Source organism: Eucyclogobius newberryi, unplaced genomic scaffold, assembly GCF_026437365.1.
Source record: "Eucyclogobius newberryi isolate DKJ021-1_F unplaced genomic scaffold, fEucNew1.0.hap1 SCAF_8, whole genome shotgun sequence".
NCBI lineage: Eukaryota > Metazoa > Chordata > Actinopteri > Gobiiformes > Gobiidae > Eucyclogobius > Eucyclogobius newberryi.
This window is the reverse complement of record NW_027316500.1, coordinates 29,352,530-29,373,160: the sequence shown is the minus strand read 5'-3', so window position 1 is coordinate 29,373,160 and position 20,631 is coordinate 29,352,530. Positions and strand designations below refer to the sequence as shown.

Below are 20,631 nucleotides of genomic sequence, written 5' to 3'. Positions count from 1 at the left end.
ATAGGTACAGGGGAACATGGGTACCGGGGAACACGGGTACCTGGGAACATTGGTACCGGGGAACATAGGTACCTGGGAACATATGTACCTGGGAACATAGGTACCTGGGAACACAGGTACTTGGGAACATAGGTACAGGGGAACATGGGTACCGGGGAACACGGGTACCTGGGAACATTGGTACCGGGGAACATAGGTACCTGGGAACATATGTACCTGGGAACATAGGTACCTGGGAACACAGGTACTTGGGAACATAGGTACAGGGGAACATGGGTACCGGGGAACACGGGTACCTGGGAACATTGGTACCGGGGAACATAGGTACCTGGGAACATATGTACCTGGGAACATAGGTACAGGGGAACATATGTACCTGGGAACATAGGTACAGGGGAACATATGTACCTGGGAACATAGGTACCTGGGAACATAGGTACCTGGGAACATGGGTACAGGGGAACATATGTACCTGAGAACATAGGTACCTGGGAACATAGGTACCTGAGAACACAGGTACCGGGGAGCATAGGTCGGACCCCTGTTGTCCACTACATGTTTTGTATTTGTACAGTGTCTGCAAACTACTCCAAGAAGTGTGATTTGATTAAGAAGTTACTTTAAAAACTCGAGTCACTCTAATCCGGTCAGTGGTAAAAGCTCGGCTCCTCGCAGCACAGTACAGGGGTCACTTTGGTGCCGTCTCTTCAGATTAGCGGCCCGCTCACCGTTCCTTCCTATGACGCTGCATCTTAAGCGCTGTAAACGTCCCCGGTACACGCGCGCTAACAGTTTTTGTCAGCCTGCTAATGCACAGGAGGACGCGCACGGGGGCTACAGCGAGCGAACGCCGATGAAATATTCATACAGAAGTATCTGAGAGAGAGGCAGCACGCAGACAGCAGCACCTAGGCAGCAACGTGGAGGCCCCCGAGGGACACCAGCAAAAAAAGGAGATAGGGAGAGAAGAGGGAGCCACGGAATATTTATAGCCAAATAAAGTGAAACGGATTGAGGAAACCATTTGGGGAAATACAAAGGGGTAAATAGTTGTCTATATGCGACAATTGCTTTGAGAGTTTTCGAAGCAAGAGGACGAGAATGATGATAATACCTGTCCGACTGTAAGGCAGAGTCTAAACCGTAATCCTCAACGGCACACTTCCATTCGCTGTCATTTAAAGGACATTACAAGCATTAATTGTGTTGTTATTGGCCTTTTAACATGTTCATGAGAACTTTTAAATACTGTTTGGATTGAAAAGCACACATTCCCTCGTCAGTCAGTCGTTCCCTTGTTAGGATTTGGTGTTGGCCCTCCTTCCAACTACCGCCTCGCTCAGACTACACCCGACTACAAGCGGCCGTGTTGGAGCGGTGTTCTTTCGTTGGAGCGCTCACGTGAAGCAGGTCTCAGGCTTTGATTTACGACGCTCGCGAGACCACACGCTCACGCTCAGACTAAACTGCTAAACTGAGAGTCACGTTCATGTTTTTGGAGGTCTAAACTACACGGTTAGCAGGGTTTGTATCGAGACCCGCAGAGTTTCTTGTTTACTGCACGACCTTTATGAATCTCACACTTGTTAATTTTTGAGGTATTTTTTTGTTGCAAATTGGGATTTTGTTTGTTCCCCTCAACGTTACATTTAGAGCGTTTTATGCACGCTCGAGTCGTTTTTATTCTCCTGCATTCAAGACGCCATTGCTCTGAAAAGTCCTGCTTCTATCGACCCTCGAAACACGCCCACCGCTCTGTATTTCATTATACCCACGGCTATCGATAGGCGACACTTGGTTGGCGTTTCTATTATCAATATTGTGTTTTTAAATATACTTTATGGGTTGTAGATCATAATAAATCTCAGCTGTCGTTCCTGTATGACCTAAGACAGGAGACACACTGACCCAGGAAGACTTTGGCAGACTGAGCTGTTCCTTTCAAAGAATTCAGTTTGTACATCTGACAAAGAAAGTGTGTGTGTGTGTGTGTGTGTGTGTGCGTGCGTGCGTGTGTGTGTGTGTAGTTTTAGTAAGACGTCGATTGAAGGGTGGGATCATTTGTTATTAAATGAAATATGTCATTGAAACAAGGTCAAGTATTCATCAACATTTATTTTTTCCGGATTGTAACTTCAACCTGCCATAACCTGGTACAAGGCATCGTTCCCCTTTTGGTCAATGTTCATTTACACTTTAAGTAAAAAAATATACCATCCGATGACGGCCCTTTTCAGGTTCAACTACAGCTAAACCGGGTCTGAAGGAACATCTCCTCACGTGACAGCCATCTGTACAAGTCGCTCCACATATACCGACTTTTACACTACCCAGAATCCTCTCTGTCGCGTCTGCTGCCCGCTGACGAGATGCAGCGGCGAGCTTGTGAGGGAATGCCAATTGATGCGCGGTCATGGTCACTTTGGACTTATATTAATCTGTGTAAAGGCTTTACAATAATTGAGAATAAATAAGTTCTTTAATCTTTTTTCTTCAACGATTCTGTTCTCAATGATATGGGCGCTTTCTCTGCCCCTCACAACCTGGAGCAGAGACACATCCGCTCCTATTTGTAACTTCCACTTACAAATAGAATAGACACTAAACAAAGACATATAAATACTTGTTTTCCCTCTATCTGACTTTTTTTTTATACTATAGAAACGACCCATAGTGCAATGAACAGAGACGAGGGGGCGTTTTTGCTTTCTCATACTTGACATACTGGTCTAAAGATGTCCGTCTGTAGAGGGCGCTGTCCTCCTTGCCGCGCCCAAGTAAATCAACCAGCAAGACATGTCCCAGCAACATTACGAGATTTTTCTGAAGATGAAACATGGGCTGATGGGCTGGAAGTAAACCTTTCTAGACTTAAAGAAGAAGAACAATTCATATCTTTGGAAAACAAACACTTAATTAGTGCATTACATGCTCATGCTGTCAATCTCTGGAAGGATTTGGTAATTCCAGAGCCAGTCACGTGTATTTTTAGCATTAGCCCATAAAAAGTGACAAATTATGATTGATCAAGAGGGTTTGGGTGATGTTGTGTGCTCTCGTGGCCACTCAACATCCTCTATCATCATGTGATATGATTCCTAAATTGTGACCATTATACGTATGGAATTGAGTTAACTATCAAATATATTGAAATAAAAAGGGAAAAATGACATGTCATATTTTACAGATGAAACTGTAAATGCCTGTACATACCATAGTCAACTTTAGACTGTTATGAAAGAAATGAAACGTGCATTTTATCATTTATCTGGACTTGAATCGTTCTTTGCTTGTGTCATGAAACATTCATCTTATTCAAAGTGCATGAACTTTTCTACAAGCAACACACTTTGAATTCACTCATTACTCTTCACTATTATACATCAAAATGCAAATATAATGCAAACATTGTATGTCAAAACGCTGGTATTCAGAAAATATGCGAATCTCTGCAGAAGAATACTGAATCTGACCATGCCCCGCGGTTCGCTGAGCCCTGACCTGAATTCAAACAAAGCATACATTCAGCACAAAGCCACAGTGTCCGCTCCGACAGCGAGAGCCACATATTATTGAATCCATTAGCTTAGCTCCGTGCTACCGACAGGTCACCAGCAAAACCTGTCCGGTGACCACTTAGTCAATGATGTAAAAGGTCAAAGGCGGCGTTTACCAGAGCAGAGAGGGACGACTTAACGCTCAATACATCGATTTCCTTTGGGTTTGTTTGGTGGGACGGCGGTGGCCCGATGGGACGGCCCAGCTCTGCAATGACCTTAATTGTGCATGTGAACGTAGTGACTGTAGTAAGTGGATGTTGGGACCGAGCCAAGAGCATGCTAGCGCACAGAGGGGCAGGTTTGGGGGTGGTACAACACAAAAAATATGACAGATCTCTATGCAACTAGTTTGTCTGTAATTGTGTCACGACTAGGGCAAGGAAATACCAGCAAAAATGTGCTTATTTATTCTCTGATTGTTGCAGCGTAAATTCAAATAAATGTCCTTGAAATAACGTATTTTTCAGATTATAAGTCGCACAGTTTTTCACAGTTTTGACCGGGGTACGACTTATACTCCAGAGTGACTTATATGTGATATTATTCATTATTTTCACACTGACAGCCACAAGAGGGAGCTCTAGGCTCTAAGCGACGCAGAAGAAGAATCTGCACTTCCTCTACCTCTGGAGTTTGTGGAGTTGTTTAGAAGTGACACAGAGGAAGAAGAATTCAATGGATTTAGTGATTTGGGGTAAAACTGATGCTTTGGTAAACTTGTTAGCATGTTCTTTATGCTATAGTTATCTGAATAACTGTTCATATGTTACGTTAACATACCAGACACTTACCACAGTTCTGTCTGTGCCTCATGTAGCTGAAGGTGTTAGCGTTAGCATACGTACACCTATTCACCATGTTCTCTCATCTGTTATTATTCTAAATTGTATATCAAGAAGAAATGTCTGTTCTTGGTATTGGATTTTATACATTTCCCCCAAAAATGCGACTTATACATGTTTTTTTTCTTCTCTATTATAAAGTTTTTTGGTTGGTGCGACTTATACTAAAAAAATATAAAATACAGTAGTTAGCGCCACAAAATCTCATGTTTGGAAAGAGTTTTGTGAGAAAAATAATAGTGGAGATACTTGTTGGATTACAATGTGTTTTGGGAGTGTCCCGACTGTTCATGAAGCAATTATTTTTCAACATTAACATCCCACTTAACTCTAAATGCACAATGGCTTGGGAATTGTGCAATGAGGAAGTATGTGAAGTACAACGTATTTAAGTTTGTGGTTGTGACGCGAAAAAGTACTTTTGCCAGCCACTGTATCCGGGACACAAAACTCCTGCGATGAACACAACAAATGGATACATCTGGAACAAAAAGGAGCATCTGTGTTCATTCTTTTTACAGTGCAGTGCCAACAGTAATCCCACTGCGCTTGGACTGTCGGGACGTCCCGGGACAGTTTATTTTCACAGCGGCTCCAGACAAAGGGAGAGAGCAGGAGGCCTCGGCAGAAGCTGAGAACGCACTTCCACCTCGGGAAAAGTACTTCCTGGTCCGAGCCGCGCACAAGAGGTCACCGCGGGAACGGGACGGACGAGGAAACGGCAACATCCTGGTGTCGAGGGAAGGACGACTTTCAGCGGATTCATGGTCGGACAGACGGGAGCGAAAACTCCAGTCCTGTTGTTCATTTGCACGTTTCGGTGACGTAAACATACTGATTTTTAAATGGTCATCAATATATATATATACACTGCGAAATAGCGGGTTCCTGATCGATTTTTGCGGCAAATGAATGACTCTTCAAGGTTAATGTCAGAATCATGTAGCTAGCTTAAAACTGCCCAGCCCATTAATATGTGGTAATTAATTCAATAAATCGACAAACCTATCGTCAGGTGACACGACACCAATAAATGTGGGGATTATACTGACCATTTTCAGGATTTATGAACAAAAACTTTATCTATCAATACTTGGTGACAAAGCACAATTATTTCAAAACTACATGATATCAATATGGCCGTTTGCTCTCAATATTTTTAGGTTCTCGGGCCAAAACGACTGTGTACAGAGAGGTAGTAAACGCACCAAACTGTCCTGTCACTCCCAAAACTGCCATCACTGTCCACACTTTCTCCTTTCTGCCGTTTATAATTAAAACAATTGTCGACGAGCCAAAAATACTGGTCGACGTAGACTAAACGATTAAAGGACGACAAGCCTGTAAACATGTTATAGGTATTTTTTATCATGAAACTCGTCAAACAACAAAATATTGTGTCATATTATGTAAAAAAAACCAGACAGTCCTGCAGTTTAGACCTCGGCAAACACGTTCTGAAATGCATTAATTCAGCAGTTTTCTGTAAAAGACCCCGGACTTGTTCAGACCTCCATCAGGACGACCTCAAATGGATTAAGATCAGCTTTATCGGGGTAAAATGGAGTCAAAATCTCATTCTTTGGCCTTTGGGTTCTAAACCACCAATTGATTACTGGTAATTGAAAGAATAAACTGGACTAATTACCAAGATAATCGTTAGTTGCATCTCTACAGTCCAGGTTTGTGGTCAGAAGAAGCAGCTATATTTACTTGAGTAAGAAATTGTACTTCTTGGATTAACTTTGAAACTTTAAGTGCTACTTCTACTATATTTTAATTGAAGTAACAGTACTCTTTAATTGAAGTAACAGTGCTCTTTAATTGAAGTAACAGTACTCTATAATTGAAGTAACAGTGCTCTATAATTGAAGTAACAGTGTTCTTTCATTGAAGTAACAGTGCTCTTTAATTGAAGTAACAATGCTCTTTAATTGAAGTAACAGTGCTCTTTAATTGAAGTAACAGTGCTCTTTAATTGAAGTAACAATGCTCTTTAATTGAAGTAACAGTGCTCTTTAATTGAAGTAACAGTGCTCTTTAATTGAAGTAACAGTGCTCTTTAATGGAAGTAACAGTACTCTATAATTGAAGTAACAGTGCTCTATAATTGAAGTAACAGTACTCTTTAATTGAAGTAACAGTGCTCTATAATTGAAGTAACAGTGCTCTTTAATTGAAGTAACAGTGCTCTTTAATTGAAGTAACAGTGCTCTTTAATTGAAGTAACAGTGCACTTTAATTGAAGTAACAATGCTCTTTAATTGAAGTAACAGTGCTCTTTAATTGAAGTAACAGTGCTCTTTAATGGAAGTAACAGTACTCTTTAATTGAACTAACAATACTCTTTAATTGAAGTAACAGTGCTCTTTCATTGAAGTAACAGTGCTCTTTAATTGAAGTAACAGTGCTCTTTAATTGAAGTAACAGTGCTCTATAATTGAAGTAACAGTACTCTTTAATTGAACTAACAATACTCTTTAATTGAAGTAACAGTGCTCTTTCATTGAAGTAACAATACTCTTTAATTGAAGTAACAGTGCTCTTTCATTGAAGTAACAGTACTCTTTAATTGAAGTAACAGTGCTCTTTAATTGAACTAACAATACTCTTTAATTGAAGTAACAGTGCTCTTTAATTGAAGTAACAGTGCTCTTTAATTGAAGTAACAATGCTCTTTAATTGAAGTAACAGTGCTCTTTAATTGAAGTAACAGTGCTCTTTAATTGAAGTAACTATGCTCTTTCATTGAAGTAATAGTGCTCTTTAATGGAAGTAACAGTACTCTTTAATTGAAGTAACAATACTCTTTAATTGAAGTAACAATACTCTTTAATTGAAGTAACAGTGCTCTTTCATTGAAGTAACAATACTCTTTAATTGAAGTAACAGTGCTCTTTAATTGAAGTAACAGTGCTCTTTAATTGAAGTAACAGTGCTCTTTAATGGAAGTAACAGTACTATTTAATTGAAGTAACAGTACTCTTTAATTGAAGTAACAGTGCTCTTTAATTGAAGTAACAGTGCTCTTTAATTGAAGTAACAATACTCTTTAATTGAAGTAACAGTGCTCTTTCATTGAAGTAACAGTGCTCTTTAATTGAAGTAACAGTGCTCTTTAATTGAAGTAACTATGCTCTTTCATTGAAGTAACAGTGCTCTTTAATTGAAGTAACAGTACTCTTTAATGGAAGTAACAGTACTCTTTAATTGAAGTAACAATACTCTTTAATTGAAGTAACAGTGCTCTTTCATTGAAGTAACAGTACTCTTTAATTGAAGTAACAGTGCTCTTTAATTGAAATAACAGTACTCTTTAATTGAAGTAACAGTGCTTTTTCATTGAAGTAACAGTACTCTTTAATTGAAGTAACAGTGCTCTTTAATTGAAGTAACAGTGCTCTTTCATTGAAGTAACAGTGCTCTATAATTGAAATAACAGTACTCTTTAATTGAAGTAACAGTGCTTTTTCATTGAAGTAACAGTACTCTTTAATTGAAGTAACAGTGCTCTTTAATTGAAGTAACAGTGCTCTTTAATTGAAGTAACAGTGCTCTTTAATTGAAGTAACAGTTCTCTATAATTGAAGTAACAGTGCTCTATAATTGAAGTAACAGTACTCTTTCATTGAAGTAACAGTACTCTTTCATTGAAGTAACAGTGCTCTTTAATTGAAGTAACTATGCTCTTTCATTGAAGTAACAGTACTCTTTAATTGAAGTAACAATACTCTTTAATTGAAGTAACAGTGCTCTTTCATTGAAGTAACAGTACTCTTTAATTGAAGTAACAGTGCTCTTTAATGGAAGTAACAGTACTCTTTAATTGAAGTAACAGTGCTCTTTCATTGAATTAACAGTACTCTTTAATTGAAGTAACAGTGCTCTTTAATTGAAGTAACAGTACTCTTTAATTGAAGTAACAGTGCTCTTTAATTGAAGTAACAGTGCTCTTTAATTGAAGTAACAGTGCTCTATAATTGAAGTAACAGTGCTCTATAATTGAAGTAACAGTACTCTTTCATTGAAGTAACAGTACTCTTTAATTGAAGTAACAGTGCTCTTTAATTGAAGTAACAGTACTCTTTAATTGAAGTAACAGTGCTCTTTAATTGAAGTAACAGTGCTCTTTAATTGAAGTAACAGTGCTCTTTAATTGAAGTAACAGTACTCTTTAATTGAAGTAACAGTACTCTTTAATTGAAGTAACAGTGCTCTTTAATTGAAGTAACAGTGTTCTTTAATTGAAGTAACAGTGCTCTTTAATTGAACTAACAATGCTGTTTAATTGAAGTAACAGTGTTCTTTAATTGAAGTAACAATACTCTTTAATTGAAGTAACAATACTCTTTAATTGAAGTAACAGTGCTCTTTAATTGAAGTAACAATACTCTTTAATTGAACTAACAATGCTCTTTAATTGAAGTAACAGTGCTCTTTAATTGAACTAACAATGATGTTTAATTGAAGTAACAGTACTCTTTAATTGAAGTAACAGTGCTCTTTAATTGAAGTAACAGTGCTCTTTAATTGAAGTAACAGTGCACTTTAATTGAACTAACAATGATGTTTAATTGAAGTAACAGTGCTCTTTAATTGAAGTAACAGTGCTCTTTAATTGAAGTAACAGTACTCTTACTCAAGAAAAAGTTTTGGTTCCTCTTTCCACTGTGAGTGAATCTAAGTGACTAAAGTTTGATGTTGATTTCATGACATTATTTGAACATGATCGGTCAGTCTGTCAGTCAGAATCCTACACATTTATCAATCTGGAAAACGTCGCTGAAAGCAGTCGGGGAAAAGGCGGAGCTTCGTATCAGACAGTTGAAGCTGATTGGTCAAGAGCAGAACAAATTGAGACATCAAACTGTTGTTAAATCCAGTCAGAAAAATGCACAGACTTCTTCCACGTCCTCAAAGTACGTATAGGTCAAAGTACGTATAAGTCAAAGTACGTAAAGGTCAAAGTACGTAAAGGTCAAAGTACGTATAGGTCAAAGTACGTAAAGGTCAAAGTACGTAAAGGTCAAAGTACGTAAAGGTCAAAGTACGTATAGGTCAAAGTACGTCTGTCGGCGTCGCCATGTTCGTTTAGGTTCATCCTTTCGACTCCCGCCCAAACCACAATGCCACGCTGTGATTGGTCCACAGCGGGAGGCGGGCCGGATGGAGTATTAAGCGTTTGTGAACGAGTTTGTTTCTTACGTTGCTCTTATGTAGTTTTTCTCATTTTTGTTTCTATCCTTTGAAAAAAAAAAAAAAAAGCTGATTTTGTGGATTATCGAATGTCCTTCCAATGAAGTAAACTTTCAATAATAAATCAGATGTTACGTCCTGACAGTTACTCTTAAAGTTACTCTTACTTGAATCATCACATGTTTAATCGTACTTATTGTACCACAACTTTGTTCTTCTTCTTGAGTAATAAGTAACTCGAGTACAGTTTGTGGTATTCAAATCTGAAACCGAGCCATATAAAAACCCTCCTCCATGACGCAGCCCCAAGTATCAAATCAAACCCATGTAAGTCACATTGACACGCAACTAAAATAATCTCGTCTAGTCAGATTTGCACCTGGGGTTTTGCTCCAAACACTGGGCCGTATCAGCATCAGCTCCGGCGTGCGACGGGCCCCGCGCTCCAAAAACAAGAGCCGCACGATCGGTCAAAAACACCACTCAAAAAACAAACCGCCGCGGGCAAAGTGCTATCATTAATCAACACGCCTCTGCCCACTGTAACGCGCCAGGGCCATTTACATTCAAGCTTTGTTTTTACACTCCAAAAAGGCACCAAAAAAAAGCTAGCGTTACCCAGAATAAAACGGCGTATTCATCTCGGGAGTCGACGCGCGCACCTGCAGCGAGAGGGGCGTGCTGGGGAACGTATCAAACGCACCCGATGTTTGAAGTGCTACCGCCGAACACACGGTGAATATTAAGGGCGGATTCTGAAAGTCTATACGTGGAGGAGCGCAAATCTGTTTGAATAACTTTGAAATGTAATGCAAATAATGTTTCCCAAAGCGATTTGTGAGGATAATGGATGTGTTCAGATGGGAGAGTTTAAATGGGATGAGAGGCAGAGGCAGAGGATAAGACGGGGGTGCCGTGGAAACCAGGAGGGAATCTGATGAATGGATTAATCAGAAAACCCAATAATTATATCTGGTGTGTGTTTACATGCTCAAAAGATGTCCGATAATCAACCTCTGGTGACATGTGAGTAACTGTTGAATTTGGAAGTACAATTCATTTTGAAATAGCCTTAAATCTTTAACATGCACAGGGGAACACTCAGATAATGATTCATGCGTGTAAACATGGTGATTGATTTGTGTACAATTTTTATTTTTTAAAATGACACTTTTAAGTCATGTTTTAATTGATTTGTTATTTGTTTACCAGATTGTATTTATTCATGTATTATTTATGTATTATTTATTTATTTATTATATATGTATTATTTATTTATGTATTATTTATTTATAATTCATTATATATTATGCATTTATTGTCTGTTTATTGTGTGTTTATTATGTATTTACTTTTTATGTATTATTCATGTAATATTCATTTATTATTTATTTATTATTCATCATTTATTAATTTATTTCTGATTTATTATGGCATAATCTAAAAGTTCACTTTGTAAATTTCCTCGTGCGGAACACTCTAAATGTTCCTAGAATGTTCTGCAGTGTCATTAGAAACATCCATCTCCATGGAGAAACACAGGTGGCACCACAGAGGCCAAGGTCAGGTCAGATCAGGTCTGTGGAGAGGCGACCCCACGTAAAAGGAAGATAGTATGTTTATTCCATGTATTTTCTAAGCATAAAAAAGCACTCAGCAAAAACTGAGTAAATACATGAGCGAGTTTGAGTTTAATGCCATAACACGGGACATTCCGGGCAAAGTAACATCTCCATGGAAAGTTTATAGCGTAAAGTACATATTTTTGAGCTTATAACGTTGTTCCCTCGTCAAAAACATACTCAGACTTGTGTTTAATTAATCAAATCTTGTTTCACTGATCCTGTTTACGAGGTCGTCTTCTCTGAGCCTCAAAAGACATTCACATTTCCCAAAACTGTGACATCAAAGGTTTATCAGTCCATCAATTTAAAGATGTTAAAAGGTCAAAAACAACACAAAATAATGCATAGTACGTGTTTAAAACAGTTCTTTTATGAATGACTGTAAACTCTAGCACCATCATGTCACGATTATGGCGTTAAACATGTTTTTATGGCATTAAACACACAGATTTATCCTCATATCTCACATATCCAACATATCTCTCAAGTGCCTTTGTCTCAGATGCTCGAGTCGAGGCTTTAAACGTGCTCCAGTCTAAAACGGCCTTATCTGCTCCGTGTATTTCCTATTCTTATTACGGCAGAAGCGTTATCTGATTCCAGTAGAATAACAGGGCTCGTCAGTGCGATGAGCCTGTGGGCTTTGAACGAGTCGAGTCTGTAAAAGGCACTTTGAGTCTATTACAAAACCGCTATTAAATGTTTTATTGGCGCTGGCACATTTGAACTTTGTGAAATTAAGTTATGAGGTCTGTAAAATTATACTCAAACGGCCGAGATGATCAGTCTGTTCAATTGTCATATTTGTGTTTCTGATTTCATCTAAACTCAATCAAATAAGTTTCTCTGGCATCAATTTACTCTCGATATTGAGTCTTACAGGTCGTTTTACAGGTATATCTCATTTATTCATGCTTTTCTAGTTACTTTAGCAATATAACTTCCTTTTTAAGACTTTCTTACTACACTCCTGGTTCAGCTTGACCTTTAAAACTTTCATTTCGAACTTTCCAAGCCGTAAAATGTATTCTTAGTGACTTTTGTTATTTAGTATTGCATAAAATAACTGAATATCAGGCCGCAAAATTAAGACATAATAACTAAAAAACACACAAAAAACATATGAGGGTAAGATACACATGTTAAAATAGTTGTATTTATAGTTCATACAAACTTTTTATCATTAACAGACTTATTGATAATGAGAAGAGTTATCAATATCACTGTTATTTAAAAGCATGGTGTCAGAAAACAATAAAAAAAAACTACAATTTCCCAAATAAATCCAATGCAAATGAGTCAAACACACCTCTGAAACTCATTATGAACTACATAACTATATAGTCTTGCTCTTGGCATTAAAAGTTCATTCATTCGTGCAGCTTTATTGATACGATCTGTAGATTTCCAATAAAGTTATAGTCTTGACTCTTTCTGCTGCAAAAGTGAAGCACACGTCTCACAATCACATTAAAACTCAACATTTAATCATTGCCGGTTCGTGGAAGTTTCATTCTGACCCTAAACACCAAGAAACCTCCTCATGAACCACGTGCTCACACCTCCGATTCTTATTCTAAGCACGTAACGGTTTTGCCCCACTCACAGTAAGACGGTCCGGTTGGGCAGAAAGCTCGGGTCCAGCGCGTCCATGAGCTCCGCGTCGTGGCACAGCACCCTGACGCGCTGAGGGTGCTGCCGGCCCAGCTCCTTGGACCTCTCCACGTCGCAGTGACAGCTCTCCACGACCAGATCCGGACAGCTCCTGGACCCGGCCGCGGACCCGAGCGCGAGCGCCGCGACGCACAGCCAAAGGAGCGACATCGCGGTGCCACGGACAACACCTTCTTCTTTTTTTTTAAGTTACTTCCTCACAGTTCGTCCGCATTTCAATTTGTATTCCTTCAGACTTAAATCCAACGAGTGATCGACTGATACAAACAGAAAGTGAAGTTATAAAAGGATTATCTCCGTCGTAAACGAGCGCGTCACATCCATTTAATCCACATTACCGTCACTGCAGCTCCATTTTAAGTCATGAAAACATCCAAAAGTCCCGGGAAAGTTTGCTGCGCCACATCCTCAAAGGCAAACGTGAATCCTGAGTGGATCAGATGAAGAGGGAAAGACGTAATCCGCGCGTAAAAGCGCGTGCGCTCGGAGCGTCTCTCATCCATGGCGCGCGCGCTTGGACTTGTTGCGCTGCGGAGTCCAAAAGTCCCGCCCCCTTGAGCCCAGGGTCCCGGGCAGCACACGCGTGGGACCAACCACTGCCCAGTCAAAAAGAGACCGCGGTGCCAACAGTGGCGTGCACATGCAGGTCACCATGAGCTGCAGAGGTCACGCTCCTCATGACTCATCTTTATACTGCATTTATGGAAGGCCTATAGTGTATTTACTTTTATTTTACATGTAGCTACTCATACTTCGGTCATATTCTTTTGATATGTTTGCTACTTTAATTATTTTAATTTTTGAATTCTTTATTTGGTAATTATATTGCAATGTGTGAGCTACTATTTCCCTTGAACTTAGATTTTATATCTGCCCAAAGAGTGAGGATGGAGATAGATAAAAAGAGATGGATATAAATAGAAAGATAGAGAGATAGAAAGAGAGAAAGAGAGAAAGTGAGAAGGAGAGATGGAGATGGAGAGATGGAGATGGAGAGATGGAGATAAGCTGGAGAAGAGCATATTTTAGATATTAAAAACCAAGATTATGATGAAGGTTGGACTTTGTAACGTGGTGTTAAGAATATTCCACAGAGTATTAAACTAATCCATCATCATGGAGATATGCAGGCATCACCATCAGGCCACGTTACAGGTCAGGTCTGTGGAAACCAGTCCCAGTGCATACCACAGTGCATATGCTGTACGGTGTGAGTGAACGGTTGTTGTTGTTGTTGTTGTTGTTGTTGTTGGAGGAGATGATGGCACGATCTGGCAGCCACACTTCCATCACACCAGGGCAACTGTGGCGACAGAAGAGCGTCACCATCAAGAGTTTGGAAAGTGAAAGAATGATGCACCTTCCCAGAGTACGGATACTTTAAATGGGCCAAAACAAGCCAAAAGAGTCAAAAACAGGACCAAAGGGAAACAGAATCTAAGGGTTTCTATCCCTTATGTGCCTTGTGTGTCTGAAAGAATACAAAGGATTTTTAGACTAAAAAGCATGAACATTTAGTGGACATTAAAGTGGGAAACACGCCGAGACACAAACTGGTGGATCCCAAAGACAGAGCAATGTTTCTTTTCGTGGCTAAAGAGAAATAAACCGGTGAAACTGAACTTCCACTGCACAAAAGAGAATCAACAGTTCACGGAGCACATGGACTCTAAACTCTATTTTATTTATCACACGTTGTCATTATTTTCCTTTCCCAAAGAGTCAACAGACGACAACGCCTGGCAGATCGGTTTGGAGTTCACCACTTACAGTGCAATATAAAAACCTAATAAAAGTCAACTTTAAAAGTGCTTGTGTTCTTGAGATTAAACCGTGCGATGCAGAGCGCGGATTTCCCCCCCGGCTCTGCTCCGGGACCCGCAGAAGTCCGGAGCCCCCTTTTTTTTCTTTTTTTTTTATCAAAGCCAAACATTTACACAGACGAGTGATGAAATTTGGTCTTTTCCTGAAGTTTATCCGCGAGCAGCAGCCGAGCCACAGCGTGTTTACTGTGCTCAAACCGAACCTGGAGCAACCGGCAATTTACTCCGTTTCATATGTAATAAAGTCTGCCTTGTTTGGACGAGGCCGTGAGCTGCACAGTCCCAGGGATTTGGTTCATCGCATTAACGTCCAAGGAGTTCAGATGGAAGACGTGAATCAGTGTAAACAGAAGCCAAGTCTTTTTGATTGTTCATTTTGATTGAATTGTAATGTCCCCTCTGTTATAGTCAGAGGTTAGAGTCAATAATGACGCACTGTAAAGAGCTTTGAGCGGCTTGAAACGCAATAAATCCACGTGAAATATGGCCCAAATGTAGTGTTTTTGATCGTTTATTCATCAAAAGATCTAAAGCCAATTTCTATTTATTTATATGGACACAGCATTTTTAATATGGACATAGCATTGGACGAACCAGATGCAATGTTTTAAGTGTTATGGCAGAATATGCTAATTTCCAACACCTGTCCATAGGGCCAATTTAGAGTTGCTAATTCTACCTAACACATGCATGTCTTTGGACGGTGGGAGGAGCTGGAGAACCCGGGGAGAACCCACAGTAACACGGGGAGAACATGCAGACTCCACCCAGAGAGATCATGTGATGTTGGTCTGGTCCGGGAATCGAACCCATGATCTCCTTCTTCGGAGGCAAGAGCGCTAACCGGTGGCAATACCTAATCTGTGTTGCAACAGTGTAATTTTCCCATCGTTGGACAAATAAAGGTTATCTTATCTTAAAAGCATGCGATTTGTAAAACACACTAAAACACACAAAAGACTTTCTGCAATTTTTTGTATTAAATCTCAACGGTTAAAACTATTGTAACTATTTTACAGTACGTTCCAGGAGTTAGTACCGAAAGCCACTTGTTTGTCTTGTTTTTTGCCATTCAAAATTGAAATATGATCAAAAATGTGATAATGTGTAATTATTTATCAAAAAAAACGATTTATTTTGTATTTATTTATTTTTGTCTTATTGCTCTCGTCTACACTTAAAAAATAATACCCTATTTTTCGGACTATAAGTCGCACCAGCCAAAAACTGCATAATAGAGTCGCACTGGAGTATGAAATGCGGTTGCAAGTGTGAAAATAACAAATATCACATATAAGTCACTCTGTAGTATAAGTATATAAGTATAATTATAAGTATAAGTCACACCCCGGCCAAAACTATGAAAAAAGGTCCCACCTATAGTCCAAAAAATACGGTAAATACGATAATAAACTGCACTTACACATCTGATAAGACTAATTTAAAGTGGCGTTACTCTTACTCAAGCACATTTTGGGCTTTTTTACAACTTTTATACGTCTGTCTGCGGAGGATTAGAAACTGAGACGGCGGAGGCGCAGAAGATGAAGCTGGAAGTGCAAGAGTCTGGTGTAATTTCATAACGGCGTTTTACGGCGTGGAGTCGATTAGCAGCAGTTAGCAGCAGCCTCCGGCCCGGGCACTTTTTACGAGCGGAGACGCACTTGTAAACCTGACACTCTCCGCGACGACGGCCGTAAATATGGATTATGAAGCGGAGACGGGCCGGGCCGACGCGCGGGCGCAGCGTTCCGCTCGTCATGGCGATGGATAGGCGCCCGTAAAGCGGCTCGGGGTTTTAATACTTCACAAATGGACCGAGAGGAAGAAATCTGAGGACACGTGCGCACCAAATATATCTGATCATTATCCGATTTCTGGAGTTATTGAAATGTCTCGTGACAATGTGGATGTGTTCAGACCTGTGCGGGTTTGGACAAGGGAAATGATCTATAACATAAAAGGGCAAAGTCATATGACAAAGTTAAAAGAGAAATAAGATAAAAAAAAAACACATCTTAATTACACTAAAAACACACAAAAAACACACTAAAAACACCAAAAACACACTATAAACACAACAAAACACACTAAAAACACACCAAAAACACACAAAAAACACACTACCAAATACACACTTAAAACACAACAAAACACACTAAAACACACTAAAAACACACCAAAAACACACTAAAAACACACCAAAAACACTACAAACTCACTAAAAACACACCAAAAACACAATAAAACACACTTAAAAACACCAAAAACACACTACGTGCCTTTGTTTATCCTTTTTTGGGGATGTCTACTGATTTATGTATATTGCTCTTTCTCTGGTCGTGTTGGAGGGGTTGACCTGCTGTACTCATGCTGTTTAGTCCTGGTCTGTCCACATTTAGGTCCAGTTTAGTCCCAGTTTAGTCCCAATTTTGACGTGGTGACTGTGTAAGTGTGAGCGTACCCACCGTGACCGCCATTTGTGAATAAGCTCCAGCTGAAAGAACCTCAAACTCAAAGTGAAATCTGTCAGTGGGACAATAGTTTGTGCTTGGACGGGAGCGGCGCAGTCTGACCCCTGGTGTTTGCTTACACGTGGGGTCTCGGTTGCACCTCTGCAGACCGTCGCTCACGCCTGTTTACACAGATGCATGTTCGGCTCCAGCGGGACGTCCTGAGCGGGGTCACCTCACGAACCCCGGAGGCTGTGGGGAGTGAGCCAGCTCTGACATCATCATCGTCTGAAGAGATGCATCGATCTTCAGCCGAACCAGGAACACGGCCGTGGAAAACATGACCCTGCTGAGCTTTTTATCATGCAGTTTATTCCTGTATCATAAAGTATCATTAACCTACTCGTGCATGTTTGAGTAACCCTGTAGTGTCCTGTATTCTCCTGTATTCAAGACTTAAATCTGAAAATATCTGCTTCACCTACCCCCTATCTCCGCCTATATTCCTGTACACTTTCGCGATTATTCGAAAAAAGAATGTCCTCCATAGTCCAAAAAAGCCTCATTCACTGCATTATTTAGGGGACTATTCAGTGCAATCAATCACACAGCGATTCGGACACTCGGCTCACTACTTTATAGATACTTTTGAGGGTTTTTTTTTTTCGCCCAAAGGGATTTATTTGATCGGACAGTAGCGTGCAATGAGGAGAGAAGTGGTTAGACAGTTGGCAAATTGCTGGACTCGAACACACAACACATGTGCAAAGCTCTTAACCCATGCACCACCAGCAAAGCACTAGCTCAGTACTTTCTCCTCTCCGCGCGTCACAAAACTCGCTGGACGCTGGAGTGAAACAATTATTCTGCAAAAATATATGTGTGTATATTGTGTATTTTGGTCAAATCTGTCACACACACAGTTGGATTAATAATCATAATACAATTTTTAACAATGACCTCACGTTAAACAGCAAACAGACAGGATTATTTAACTTTTTGCTTGTGTTGTTGATCTTTTTACAGCTCAAGCTAAGCTACGTGGCTAATGCTAGCAGCGTTTAAGCCTAACAATTTATTTAAGAGTGGTCTACAGTCCATTCAAATCTGCCTTAAATCAGTTGTGTTGTGTCCAGTTAAAAACCTGTTTTTCAGACTTTCCCAATGCATTGTGGTCCAGAGTGACTGGTCAGTGCTTGACATCACTCTTCAATGTGCGCCGTGGACATTGTGAGTGCACTGCTTTTTCACCCGCTGGACGTTCAGAGACTAAAAATGACGTGAAGCACAAATAAATGTTCCACTTCAGCCTAAACTCTTTCAGTCATTGCCACTCAAGAAAACTAAAACACATGAATAAGTCCCGTTTAAGTTATGACTGAAGAAAAATAAACTAAGAGTATAAATAACTACTAAATAAAGACTATTCATACTATTCTTAAGCATAGGGGCAGGTTACTTGCAAAACTGTTTTCCCGGCATTTTATCACGCTGTGACCGTGATTTACTCGGCTGACTGTATTTTCCGGACTATAATCGCACCTCTTTCCATAGTTTTGGCCGGGGTGCGACTTATACTTATATTTATACCTATATACTTTTACTCCAGAGCGACTTATATGTGATATTATTTGTTATTTTCACACTTGCAACCGCATTTCATACTCCAGTGCGACTTATATATGTTTTTTTCTTCTCTATTATGCATTTTTTGGCCGGTGCGACTTATACTCCAGAAACTACGGTACACAGCTCACGTGTAAACCCTGTGTTTCAAAGGCCCAGCGCACGCTTTTACTTCACATTTGCAATTCAACAACGCGTTTACCCCACAGAAGAGGACGACCATGGCAAAGATTGGATAACATTTTCCAGAATACTTTTCCCAGTACCTTCACAGACCACGCCCACTTCTTGAAACCTTTCCGGTCGGTTCAAACTCGGAGCCGAAGAACGGTGCCCGGCCCATTTCACTGTCGTTAACCTGACCAGAGCGATTAGCCCGCAATGAGAGGATGGAATCAATGGGCCTGAACCAATGCAAACACTGGTCTCATCCCGGTGTTGTCCCGGCGACGGACTGTTCACAGCTCTCCATTATAAACCCGTGACAGAGATGAATGTGTCGGCCCACAGCAGCGGCAGCACTCGCTAAATATTTACCTGTGCCTCTCATTATGTCTCCATCACACGGCGGCGACTACAGCCGACGGGCACCGGCGGTTATTGGATTTTTATGGAGTTCTCATTACATTAGCTTTAGTGGAGCTAAAGGCCGCCGTTGTGCTCTGACAGGTAAATATAACTTATCTGGTTTGGGAAGCATTTTTAGGGGGAGAAAAGTGAGTTTATAGTGAGTTTATAATGAGTCATAATGCGGATTCCTCTTCAAAAACATGTTCCACAGCATGAATCGAACCGCTCTTAAATTACAGGTGGTTTTATCGAGTAGAGAAAATACTTTGGACTTGCAGCGGGCGGGGTTGTATCTCCACAGATCTGACCTGTAACCAGGCTTTTAGATAGAGACCCGTCTTCCCGTATTTTGGACGGGGTATTTTAAAATGTGGACGGGCTTTTTCGAGTGCAGGGACGGCCATTTTATTAATAAATCTTAGAAAAAAAAGGGAATATTTTCATTAAATCGGGCCGGGAAGCATTTGACGATAGTCCGCCATTACAGTTTACTGTTTACAAGTGAAAATGTGCATGCTGCGCGCTGATTGGTCGACAAAATTTGGGTGTTTGGCTCTGATTGGCTGCCGAGCCGTGGTCCAGAGAATGCCGAAGCGACTCGTTTTTTTGCCTAGTCGGCCCCCGAACCCCCGGACAAAATGATTTGGACGGGGTGTTTTCAAATCCCATCTAAAAGCCTGCCTGTAACGCGCTCGTCTCCGTAGCGATGGACACATTAACGCCGTACTGTGGAACATTTCGGGTAAAACAGTAGCATAGAAGCCTCGGAGAAGGAACCGCGAAGAGCATCTCGTAAACAGGATTCGCGGAATAAGCGGCAATCGCGAATAAAATCGTGAATAAAATCTTTGCGTGAGGACATAACGTCTCACCCCAGAGTCTCATATGGATCGTCGTTCAGTTCTGGAGCGGGAGCGGCGGAGATGTTCCCCGGCCCTGGGCATCGGCTCGGCTCCCGGCGGGCGACCCGGAGGCACCGCGTGATGGATGGATTAAACTCTGCTGAATAATCTCCCCACGGGCCAATAACGCGCTCATATTCAACATTATACAGATGGTTGAGGGCACCAGTGATGGATTCTGTTGATTTCCATGTGTCAAAGCCTCAGTGAAACATATGCGGCCTAATGGGTGTGTTAGAGAGGCCCGGGAGTGAATGTAAATGAGGTATTTCGGAACAATGCAAGTGGAGTCACGGGTTATCTTTAGATGGAGGTCAATTTAAGATAAACCACTTTTGCTTCATTGAGTTCAGTTTGATT

The 20,631-nt window shown here is 40.4% G+C and overlaps 1 protein-coding gene across 1 annotated transcript in view; it reads right to left on the bottom strand.

Moving 5' to 3' along the window:
• LOC140351443 (adhesion G protein-coupled receptor A2-like) overlaps positions 1 to 13,047 on the bottom strand; it is a 115,203-nt gene extending 102,156 nt beyond the window's left edge. Inside the window, exon 1 of the mRNA XM_072437282.1 lies at positions 12,830 to 13,047. Within this exon, the coding sequence (XP_072293383.1) occupies positions 12,830 to 13,047 (218 nt within the window). The remainder of the gene's footprint in view (positions 1 to 12,829) is intronic.
• Between the last annotated feature and the right edge of the window lie 7,584 nt (positions 13,048 to 20,631).